Below are 12,920 nucleotides of genomic sequence, written 5' to 3'. Positions count from 1 at the left end.
GTTTTATTATTGAGTTAATAACTCATTTTTACATTACGCAGTTGTGTGCTAGCAAATAAATAATGGATCACAGCTTTCCCTGTACCATGCCAGGCTCTTTAAAGCTAACATATGGTCTTTAAAATTGACTGCATCTTGTACGAAGGATTGTAAGTGCTTGTAGCCTTGACAGATTTATACCATCAAAAAGCCGAGAAGCAATAGGATTATCTTTCAAGCTTTTCGAGAAGTACATTGTTATTTTCCAGTGTGAGTTATTAGCATTTTTATCTGGAAGACTACAGAGAGTGTTAATTCTATCAGCCCTGACAGGAACATGAGCAAGCAAAAAGGAACCCGCTTAGCTCAGAGAGAAGACCCGAGACCCTTCTCTAATACCATTTTCTCCTCTCTCACATCACCTAGCATTATTATTCCTAAAAAATCCTATCAAGGTAGAGCCCCAGAGAAGAAATGAATTGGCTCAACAATCTTATTTTTTGTACTGCTCATTATAAAACAGTTAACTTTGACAACATACATGCTGAGGTCTTGCGCAAACACAATGACATGTTATGATCACAGTTTTGACAGACTATGTTCACACTAGTGAGGTCGGATTTGATTAAAAACTAACTGTGTATTGAATGCTGTTTGTGCAGCTCATATAAATATGTGTAAAGGCTGCCATCAGAACCTTAATTTGTGTTCTGCAGATGAAGAAAGCTCTCAAGGCATTGACACAACATAAGAATGATTAGCAATTTACATAAGTAACACTTTTCGGGTGAACTATCCATTTAAGACACTTTGTGTAAAATCAGAGAACGTCCTTATCTTCCAAAGACAGCAATGGTCTCAATCTATGGAAAAGTATAAATAAAATAACCAAAAACATTGTCAAATAATGTCATGTGACTTCCATGGTTCATCTGTAATCATACAAAGCTCCAAAACACCATTGTGTACCAGAAAACTCAGTAAAAATGACTTTGTTAATCAATGTTTTTCGTTTGTTTTCTACAGGCAATACACCATATTTATGTTGCGCTGCTGACTCTAAAGCCTCAATCACACTAAGAGCGACTTGTGTCGATAAATAGACAAGTGACGGCTCATTTCAATGCAGAGATGAATTTTCGGCAACCTCCATCTATGTGTGCGACAGAGACCGCTGGCAACCAGGTGGACGTGCCAAAGTTGAGGATCCTTCAACTTTATGCAAATGAAGGCAAATGAAAGGCAGCTACAAAGTCGCTGCTAGTGTGAATAAAGCATAAACCAGCCTTAAACGGTCACGAAACACCAAAACACATTTTTTGAGATGGTGACTGTCATATATGTGTCCCACATTACTAAAAACACTATTAGGACACATTTCACAAAAAAAGTGAAAATTGGTTGTTTTTGCTTTGAGCAAATTCGTTTAACGTCACAGTGATGAGATCATTTAGTAAATTCCACTGTGGAGATTGGCTGTTTGTAACGGCTGGTACAAAGTGACATCATTTAGGACGTACTTCCACTATGTACAGTTGCCTTGAACCAGGCCGAAGCATACTTGTCCCTCCTCCTGTCTCCCCCAATGGCCCGAACTCACATTGCATTCGTGCCAAAGTATGCTTACATCATCGATGATGCGCTGTTCAGTAAGAAGCGCTTTCGCACAGCAAAGTGGAGATTTCTTCAGTTATATCGTTTTAGTTGTTTAGGATGCAGTAAAACTGCCACTTTTGATGCTCATAAACAATCATAAAGTCCTCGTGCTGCAGTTATTAAAGGGTTTGCTAAAGGTGCAGCTGATGTGCAGTGATTGGTTTGAGTCTTTAATAATCTAACAACAGTTTGCGTTCGTTAAACAGTAAGAATAATTAATAAACACATATGAAACAGTCCTTTAAAAGTCATGTCTCGTCTTTCAGTTTGGGCTCTGAGTTGAACCATGCTCTGGCACACCCCTTCCAACCAGGCATGGACCGGCCAACTGAACAGTGCCTTAGCCTGTTTCAGAGCACTCACACTCCTCAAACGATCCGGGAAACGAGCCTAGGCACAGTTCGAATAGCATAGTGTGAGTGCGCCATGAGTTTTCAGTACATCTGTTCATTAATTCATGAGAAAGACTTGGTTAGAGCCAATCAGCGCACTGTATTGGGAACCAGAGACGCCACATTGTGTTGCTAACCGTAATTCAAGTTTTTAAAGACATACCTTAAGATCTTTGCACACCGAAGTATAAAATTTTCACGTTTTTTTTTTTTATATTCAAATGCGACACATGCGTTGTCACATACACAAACCTTGCACACAGTCTGATGCATATTTATAAATCCATTAGGAAAAATGCAAAACATTTCAGAGTCAGTTCAAGCAGTATGCTTTGTTTTTCTCTTTTTTTTCCCTTTTTCTTCTTCTGTGTAGAGGAATAGGCTACATATTTTGTTCATCCAACAATGCATTGAGGCAGTTCAGCTCATTATCAAAGAGCTGCGCTGGATTATCCCGGAATGCAAAGTTTATTTCAGGAAATCAGTGGAATATTTTTCATACATTGCTTGTGAGACACACATTCACGTATGTAAACAAAGCGCTAAATCTAATACTACTTTAATACATTGTATTGCCTATAGTAAATTCACACCCTGATGAAGCTGGACGAAAGAGAAGAAACTGAAACAGTATTTCTGGTGCACAAAAGTGATCTTGGACCTTCATATGCTAAACCACTCTAGTCACATGGAATGTTACGACAATTTTAAGGCTCCTCTTCTGAACTTTGAAGATTAATTTCAAATAATTTCTAAATTTGAGTTCTAAATATGAACAAGGTCTCAGGGGACTAAAACAAAATGAAAGTAATGGTAACATTTTATTTTGATGGTCCATTTGAGTATTAGTAGACTGTCTGCCTAATATCTGTTGATAATGCTCCTTCAACAGACATTTAACTGACTATAAGAAACTTAGCAAGTATAGTACATGTCAACTTACAATAACCCTAACCTAACTGTCTACTTATAATCTTATGAGAATTAGTTGAAATGTAGATGCATTGTAACTTAAATTCAACAAACGGACCAAAGGATTTTTTACTTTTGGATAAGTCACAAGAGTTGTCCAAAAACAAAAAAACAATGCTCAAGCATAACTGATATTTTTCCTGGTTGCTCTAAACATAACACATTGACTGCTATGTGAACCAGGAATTTTTTTTTTTTCACTTTGGATAAAAACAAGCAAATTACAAAAGTGAACATGCTTAAAATGCTGTCAAAGATGGCCCAAGTTGTGACCAAGTCTCTAATACAAAACAAAACATGTCCAGCATTAGTAGATACGTTCTTGAAATCTTTTCCCTCACTTAGCTGTGATAAAGAATTAGTGGGTGTTGGAAAACATTGGGATCCATCACCTTCATTTCAGGGGTCACTGTTTGGGCTGTCTGTCAAACTTTTTCCCGCTCAAGCAGGAATAGCCTCTGGCTATATCAATCATCTTTATTAACATGACTTAAAAACCTTTGTTAGCTGATTCCTTTCCACTAGTTCTCCTTTTAGCTCCTGCTCCAATCACGATTTCATGGAGAGGTAAACAGGGCCAATTGGCTGGCTGTGTGGGCGGGTCGAGAATGCTTTTAACCTGCAGCATCTGCTGAAGTCCTGCTGTTTGCTCAGTGTGAAGTGGGCACCTTGTTTCAAGTGAATGTGATAGGGGGGCATTTTTGCCTTTATTGGCACATAATGGGACGGAAATGTGCTTGTTTTAAGCATTGCATTTAGGTAGCTTTCTTTGGAGTGATTAAAGATCAGCACCTGGCTAAAAGAGAGCTTTAATTGATGGGGATTTTGTGTTTATGTCTCTCAGAGTCAGGTGTTGGATGAAGAATAAAGGTTGGTACCTTCTTGTTGAGGGCGACTCCATCCTCACAGTCTAGAACGGCGCAGTCCACATCCAATGAAGCCAGTTTTTGGAGTTTTCTCTCATCGTTGCCTGGAACGTACAACACGGCACGGCGTGGTATGTATTTCAGAGTGGTGCCAGGAGCATGGTGGGAACGCTGGCTAGAATGACACCAGGGAACCGCAGACAAAAGCAGACGACTTATCCCCCTAAGAAAATACAAGCTTTTTACTATGTATTTTTCTATATGAGGGTCAATGACACTCAATAAAACAATTCAGTATATTTAAAAGAACAATAATCTAATAAAAGTCTAATAAAAAAAATTCATGAATAAATAAATGTTAAGTATTAGTTTTAATCCATAAATGTTTGATAATACGTCTTCAAAAAAACAAACAAAACTACTGATTTAGGGCAGAAAACCTGTCTAAAAAATAAAAGATGTTTGAAAACATTTTATGATTTCAGAAATGTCTTTAGTGTAACAAAAGTATTAAAATGAATACTTTTAAACAATACAAAACCAATTCAATATATCAAAGAATGTGTTAAGCTACATTTAAAAACTGCAACTTGTGTAAAAATGTTCTTTTTGTAGTTATCCACTTGTTTGCTGATCTCTCTTTATGCCTTCACACATGTACCAAACCTCTAGCTAATCTCAAGTACTTAGCCTGAACTTCAATTTCCCCTCCAAATCTTTACAAACTGAAGAAACAAGGTTTGTTTTCCTTTCAGTCCTCTAATGGATAAGCACTGCTGACCTGAGGCTGTTATCTCTGACAACATCAGAGCAAACGCTTCTTCTCTAATGCTAATTCACAATGGCTTAGCAAGCACAGCTGAATAAATCTATTTAGGGCCAAGCCAGTATGATGTGAAAGAGACTTGGGAGAGATTACATACCCCAGCACTAAAACAAGTCCACAAATCTGTCTGGTAAATGACTTCTAGAATCTGTCAGCTTTCTGTTCCCCAGCGTCAGGGCTAATAGAGGTGCGCGTTTATGGCTTAATTTCCTTCAAACACATTTTATCACACACTAATAACCACTGTTATGGCTCAGACACGTTTTAATTGTTTTTTCGCTATGTCGGGGTGTTCAAACAATTAGCGTTAATAAATGCGCCAAATAATTGGTATCACATACAACTAATTACAGCAGGGAACAGTCTTCGCCTGTCGGTTCCTTGCGATTGCACATGAAGGGACCGTATTAGTTGACTGTATTCCTTTACGGCCTGACAAAAAGAAGGGGGTAGCGGAGTGTTTTAAGGGGGAGTAAAAGGGTGAAGTATTCTCTTTTGGTCTTTGTTGTCAAAAGAAGCTAAAGTCACTTCAATTGCCACTTAATCCAATCCTTCACGCTTACAATTGCCCTCAAGAACCTAGCAAGCATATTCTCGACTGAGATGATGCAGCTATACCAGGCAATTAAAAGCAATTCAGGTAGTTATGGCTGCGAGCACTTTGTGGGCCTAAGTACATAGAGTCTCGGCAGGGATTCCCAACACTATAGTGTTCGGATTTGTTCAGTGGCAGTAGCTCAACAAGGGGAAGGTGGAGGCGGAGATATGCAAAACCTCTCTCTATGTGGACAGAGAGCGAAGGGAGGAACTTGCTATTACTCAGGACCCTCAAACCTTACAGTGCCCGGATTGGCGATAAAGAATACAAACAGCGAAATTGGATAGAACAATCGCAAGGGAGGTAGAGGGCATTATGCATGTACGTGTGCAGGGGGCTGGCGAAGTAAACGGGTAGAGCGAAAGGGGGAGGGAGGATCCAAATTAAATCTTCTACATTCAATGCATACTGCTGCAGGGTGAAAATGTTAAAAAGCCATTTTAAGTGGGCACTTGAAAAAGAAATAAATTATCGTGTAAGTAGGAGGCTTACAAAATGATGGCACTCGTAATTAAAGAATAGATTTCATAAAGGAGCAGAGAAAAAAATTAAGAAAAACTCCATGGGGGAAGCGAGGGGTTTCCTTGATGGATCTTTATCAGAGAGAGAAAGGGAGCCCGAGCAGATCGCTTGACGGAGGTACAAGAGGTCTAATAGAGAAACGCCATTCAGCGCTACTCTCCCTTTATGCCTTTTTAAACACAGTAGGGGTTTCACTTTGCTGCAACCTAGCTGCCACGGGGGAAAGAGAGGAGTTTGCTTTGTTTAGTTGTTACTCTCTCTTTTATGTTTGAAGGAGATAGAGGAAGGAAAGACAAGTCGGTAAATTCAGGAAGGGTTTTTTGCTGTTCTCCGAGGGTGGCGTTTTAAAAAGCAGGCGTCTGGCCTCTCACGCGAGAGAGCGTGATGATGTGTGTGCAGCAGGGGAGGATGCTGGCTGCGCGTTCGTGTGCTGTAGACACGCACACGTCTATGTCATGGTCAAATTAATACATGAATAATAATCAAGCTTCTAATAAAAGATTTCATACTGGCAAAAAAACATTTATCATGGTGACGGAAAAACAATATTTAAACATTATTGTGTACCTCACACTCTCATTCACTTAACAGTATGTATAATTTAATAGTTAACATAAGATGAAAGTCTGCAGTTAATTTATTCACCCTCAGGCTATCCAAGAAGTAGGTGACATTTTTTTGCTTCTGTAGAACATTAAGCAAATTTTTTAGCAAAGACTGTGGTTCTTTGTAATTTGTATAATGCAAGTCAATGGCTACCATTAAATACAATTTATTTGCGTGGCTCCTGAAAACACGTCTTATGAAGCAAGTCTATGCAAGAAACTAAACAACAATACACTTAATCCATGAGAAAAGTGAAAAAAAAACCTGCCTATGTAGAGTGAGCTTTCTAATTAACAGGGTTATCAATTTAAATTTAAGACTAAGACCTTTTTAAAGACCATAATGAATAAAATTTATGACTTGCAGAAGGCTAAACGCCAAATAGCAAAGATAAAACCTTAAAAAAAAACATTAAAAACAAATGTTATTGTAAGGAAGATAATTAAACCATATTAATAAGTAAATAGAGTTAAAAAATAAACATTTCTTAAAACTTTTATTGAAATATATTGTTTAGTACTGTAGGGTGAAGACATTTTAAGACTTTAAGAATGGTGCATGGTACAAGCAAATACGTCAGTTCCTGTGAGATGTATGGTGCCTTTGCTGTATTGTTGCTTATTCAAAGTGCTGCAACCTATATAAAAAGTCAGATTACATTTGTATCCACAACCCCAGTCAAGAAGAGAGCCATATTTCCATGCCATTCTCATACTTCGATGTGAAATTTGCTAAGAAACAAGGTTGGAAATTAAATTAAAAACTTTTGTAAATATTGTCCAGTTTGTTACACAGATTGATTGTTTCACTTTACAAGACCTCAGGTTTATCACAATTTGTCATGGTCATCAATAAATCTAAGAGAGTGTTCAACCAAAAATAAAACCTTTGATTGTTCAGTTACCTTAATGCGTTTCTAAACTTGTATGACTTTCTTTTGTGATGATGAATTGTCAATTTTCTTTAAACAAGGTTGAATCAATGTTTTTTGGAATACTCGAGAAAAATGTAACAATAAACCATAAAGCAACTGAAAATCAATTTAGTTTTTATGAATAAATCTGATTGAAAAGGTGTTTTTAGAAAAGCTTTTTCTAAACCACTTATTTTTTATATTTTCTGCTAATCTGCCACTTAAAGAACATGTAAAATCAAAACAGACCATATAATTTTGTTAGCTCACATTGCCAGTTATTTTGGTAAAGTTTTGACAACCAACTGAAATGATGAAGAGAAGGTGTCTGTTAGGTTGTAATAATTCTTCTTCTCGTCTTTCTGAATGAAATGCCCACTTTACTACTTCCAATAAGGTTGCAGCAGAAAAACAAGTCATGCCTGGTTTCTTATTTAATATTCCATTTCTGTAGGAACTGTCTCGTGAAAGAAAAAAATGTCTCATCTTCCGGTTCATGTGGACTTTAATGATACATAATAGTGTTCATAAGTGGAGTTATGCTTTCTTTAAAGCGGTAACCTAGAAAACATTACATCATTGCTGTTTATTGTAGGTCAATAGTTTCACAAAACTAAAGTGAGACCATTCCGTTTTGCTTTCATTTTTAAAAATTAATTTATTTTCCTTCAGCTGAGTTCCTTTATTCATCGGGGGTTGCCACAGCGGAATGAACTGCCAAAGTATTTAGCATATGTTTTACATAGCGGATATCCGTCCAGCTGCAACCCAGAAATGGGGAACACCTATACACTCTCAAATTCACACACCTATTCACACACTACAGCCAATTTAGCTTATTAAATTGACCTATATTGCATGTTTTTGGACTGTGGGGGAATCCGGAGCACCTGGAGGAAACCCATGCCAACAGGGGAGAACATGCAAACTTCACAAAGGAATACCAACTGACCCAGCCGGGGCACGAACCAGCGACCTTATTGCTGTGAGGAGACAGTGCTAACCACTGAGCCACATTTTAAAAAATTATATAGTCTAATTTAGATTATATAGTCTGCTTTCGTGTTTAAAAACTACCCATGTTGAATGATTAAAATGCAGTAGTTGACTTTAATAGGAATGAGCAAAGGCAAAGCCTTACTTTGGCCTAATCCCAGTTCTACCCCTTAGTCCTTCCCCTTAACCCTACCCCTCATTTTGCGCGTGTCCGTAGTGGTGTCCCAATTCTCTTTAGCAACAGCTGCACCCGGAAGTAAGGAGATGCACAAATTAGTATTTTTTTTATTATTACGATTTTTTACAACAAACAAACACGTTTTAATACATTCATAACCGCGTTCATGTTTTACCGTCATGCTTTAAAAAATAAATAAATAAATAAAATAAAAAACGCTAAATTACGTGATCTATCTGCAATCTATAAACCCTAATAACAACTCCTGTACAGCAGTCCCACAACTTTGACACTTGATGACACTGGAATACCCTGTCAGAAAAGTCTAGTGGCTGTCAATGAGCTTTTTACTGTGTCAAGAAATTGCGAGGACATATGATGACGGGTGCAGGTGCTGTAGTGCTGTCCCAATTCTTAGGGGTACATTTTGAAGCCCTTCCCCTTAACCCTCGGTTGTAAGGGCCAAGGGGAAGGGGAAAGGGGTAGGGGTACAAAAATAGAATTGCGATTGGGCCTTTGTGTGCATTGAATATTTGTTTCAAAATTTCAATTTTAGCTATGAAATATTTCTATTTCACAAAGAAATTTGCAACAGTAGCCAAATAAAAGCTACACTTTTTTCATTTACTGTATAAAAGTCGTTAATCTAATTTTGTTATCAAATTTTTAAATAAAAAAATGTGAATCATATTCTGAAATTAGGCAGTCATTACAGTTTTTAATCAATTACATTTTTGCTTTAGGTTTTTTATTACATTGCTCTGTAATATGCATCAAAACTATACAAATTTTCAAAAATAAAGACAAATAAAAACAAATTCTCATGCACAATTACTATACAACCTGAGTGTAATCGAAAACCAAAAACACCATTAAATTAGATTCAGTGATTCAAAGTCCATATAGCACGTTTCAAATCCATTTGATTTTAAGGAGTCTTCAATCAGCACAGACTATTACAAATCAATCTGACTTGAGAATTTAATTTTCAGGTGGAGGATGAAGAGCTGCAAGATATTGAAAAAGTATGACATTGCGATATGTTATTTTGCTGCAACATATATTGCGATATGATTATCACTTTACCAGATGACTATAGGGTGATAAATTCTTTTTCTATGCCTTACATCTGCATAAAATCTAATAAATTAAGCATATATAAATACAACAGAGAACAAATAAAGGCTAAATAACAGTGCTTTATGGTTATTCAGAATTCAAATATTAAAATATATATAAATAATTGTATATTGTAAATAATCTAATCCTGCGATGTGACTTTTACACACAATGTGATATCCATATATGGATGTGATTTGAAGACACCACCCCAAAAAAAAAATTTTTTTTTTTAATCCAGAGACACTCAGAAGCACAATCACACAACAAAAATTACATCTGATACTTTTTAAACTTTTTAATGAAATGGCTGTTAACACAAGTTTTTTTTTTTTTTACATGGGTTATAACAGATCACACTGATGCTGCAATACTGAAGCACTGCAAAAGTAATTAGTATTAGCTTATGCAGTAGCTTGCAATGTTGGCTTACTTAGCCATGAAGTCATAAAACTTTGTGGCACACCACTCTCACATTATAAACCAACCAGAATCCTGTTTAACAATGGCTAATGAGATTTTTATACCAACTTTCAATATAGTCATTGGTTCACAAAAGTCGCTGCAGGAAAATGAGCTTATCTCCCAGTGATTTATTTGATTACATGATTTGCCCACTTTTCATTTGGATCCTCACTTAGCTAAGAAAACCCTGAAATTAATAAGCATAATAGTAACTCAAGTGGCCAATATTAAGCGTACAATAATTCACATAAAAAGCAACACAGACCATGGGCAATAAAAAACAGCAATAAATGTTATTATGGCACTATACAGCAGCTCTGGAACCATTTGGAGAGGGCCGACCTTCCCGACCAGATCCATACAGCGCTTCCGAGATACGCAATCTGGACCATTTTATTGTTACATCTGTCCAGCATTTTTCTCTGTCATTAAACTATGATATATGTTTTATAAGTTCGCCGAGCCCTGATGTGGACAACAATTTCTGCACTGCTCATTTTTCTGGACTTGAAAGAATATGATAACAGGGTGGTTAGCTTAACAGTTAGTGGATTTACTGGTGAGAGTTCTGAGGTTTTCTCCTTTTATTTGCTTCTAGACAGGCCTGGTCCTCATTAAATGCAAGTCTGGCTTCCCTATATAAGAGGACCAAGAGTGAATACAGAAAGCTCTGGACACTGATTTTCATCAGCTGTAGCTCCATTACTGTCCTACCAAACTGTACTGTTGTGTCTAAAAAAGAAATGTTGATCATTAACATTTACTGTATGTTCTTTCTTAATCACTTATGTTCTTTTTCCTCTTATAAACTTGAGATTAGAACCTAAATAGGAGGTCTGAAAATACATGGGGTCGCATACCATCACTTTCAAAATGCCAACTTTCCGGGAGACGTGACGTGAAGATTTACTGCACAACTTTAACATCCACATAAGTAGCTATTATATTTCTCCTAATGATACTGTAAGCTAGACACACAAACTAAGAATGCTCTCGTTTAACCGCCCACTGTGTTCACTCTGGCTAAAACATAATGGTGACATTTTAAATAATAAGTGTGCCAGTCCCATGATGCAACTCGTATCTGCATTTTATGATAAAACAAAAAGAGCAACATTTCATCCTTACTTGTGCTGACAGAACAACCAATAGGCCAATTCTTCAGCAAAACCTCACTTTAAATGGGCTGTGAAATCAAAAGGTGGCAACAAAAATAAAATGGATCTTTTAGACAACACCGTTAAAAACAAAGCCAGTCCAGACAAAATAAACAAGGATTTCTCTTCTGTTTTGTCTGCCTTCTAAAGCATTGGATTTCAGCCTTTGAACTCTTGTGTTTCATGTATTTATAAACAGCCCTGGACACGGCACCATGGATAAATATGTTGTCCAATTTAACCCCCCTTCCCCATCTCATATAAGCACTGTCAACTGCAGCTCTTTCAATATGCAGATTTCACAATTATTTCCAGCGTCTGGCAGCAACAGCAGTAGCTGTGTCTAAAATGCACAAAATTAAAGATTTGTGTTTCTACCCTGCGATAATCAGCATCTTTTTAATATGCAAACTATTTCCAGGAGCTGTCGTGTTTGGGTTTTTAAATTAAATTTAGGAATGGGTTGGGAGGGAGTGGATGAAACAGAAGGTATTGAAAAAAAAGTAAATCAATGCTGTGATGCATAAACATGAAATTTCGGAAAGACGGTGGAGAAATAAATGGTCAAGCAGTCATCAATATTTATCCCATTTCCGGGCCTTGTTTTGCCCTCCCGCCTCCTGGCACCAGGCTAAAACAATCCCAATAAAAGCTGCTTCTCAGCATGGGATCAGCCTTGTTTTCCAGTTGGAGGACACAAGGTGCCACTGTTAAAATATGTGGCCAAATTAACCATGAGGCACTGCCGAAAGTCAGAGAGGAAAAAAGTGAGACTTTCTTGCTTCGTTCTACGCCTTACATTCCTCCCTCCCATCCCAAACCGATGGACACATCGGATCCTCTCGTAACAGGATCAGCTGTTGGCTGGTGACCCTGGCAACAGTATCCCAGAAGTTGCATGTTCTCGGCTTCTCCATCGTTCCCCTTGCCGCTGCCTCATTAGAGTGGATTTTACGCCCTAATCTGCACAATGAGGGTGAAGTCATAGCAGTTATATGCACTGGCCTACACGTCTACCTGTAATCCTTGTGAAAAAGGGTTCTCTCTCTTTCGCAAAGCTGCACACACACAATGGCTGACAAACCGCAAACTCTAAGCTCTAATTCTTTTTAACACAAAGGCTCAGACTACAGACAGCTCAGCTGTCAAGCATCAGTGTTTTTGTTTCCTGGACCAAAGACTCTTGACTGTCCGCCCTCAGCATGAGGAATGTCTATATCTAATTCACACACAAGTGTAAAATAATAATGCTGACCTGTTGTTGAAAGTTACCTGTACCAAAAGAACTTCTGCAAGTGTGTGCACTAATAACAGCATAAAGACTAAAAAGTTTCAACTCACGCCAATGTGAGAAACCAGCCGCTCAATTCAATTCTCTTCCACAGCAGGATCAACGCTGAAAATGTTCCCATTAATTTTTCTTTACAAATAATTGAGAAGGCTCCATCAAAAGGAGAGAGCAAGCAATGGGTGTGGGGAGGGCAACGGGGTTAGCTTTTAACTTAGCATTTTTATTGACTCCAGGAAAACAAAATAAGGGATCCTACTAAGAGTGTGCACTCGGCAATAGCCATTCAGGCCTTTGGAGCTCCATTGTAGCACTTTGAAGGGTTTGAAAGGAAACCCCACTGGTGAAAATCCAGTGGAACATCTCCACAACAGAGCACAACTGTTC

General features: G+C 37.6%; 1 protein-coding gene across 3 annotated transcripts in view; it reads right to left on the bottom strand.

Annotated features, from left to right (window-relative positions):
* clybl (citrate lyase beta like) overlaps positions 1–12,920 on the bottom strand; it is a 760,714-nt gene that overhangs the window by 709,973 nt on the left and 37,821 nt on the right. For all 3 annotated transcript variants that reach the window (XR_015498945.1, XR_015498946.1, NM_001037416.2), the window contains exon 2: positions 3,878–4,088. Coding sequence is in view for 1 of the 3 variants with exons in the window: in NM_001037416.2 (NP_001032493.2) it covers positions 3,878–4,088 (211 nt within the window). In the remaining 2 variants the exon portion in view is untranslated. The remainder of the gene's footprint in view (positions 1–3,877; positions 4,089–12,920) is intronic.

This window comes from Danio rerio, chromosome 9 (assembly GCF_052040795.2).
Source record: "Danio rerio strain M-AB ecotype USA chromosome 9, GRCz13ab, whole genome shotgun sequence".
NCBI lineage: Eukaryota > Metazoa > Chordata > Actinopteri > Cypriniformes > Danionidae > Danio > Danio rerio.
The sequence above is the reverse complement of the archived record's forward strand: the minus strand, read 5'-3'. Positions and strand labels throughout refer to the sequence as shown.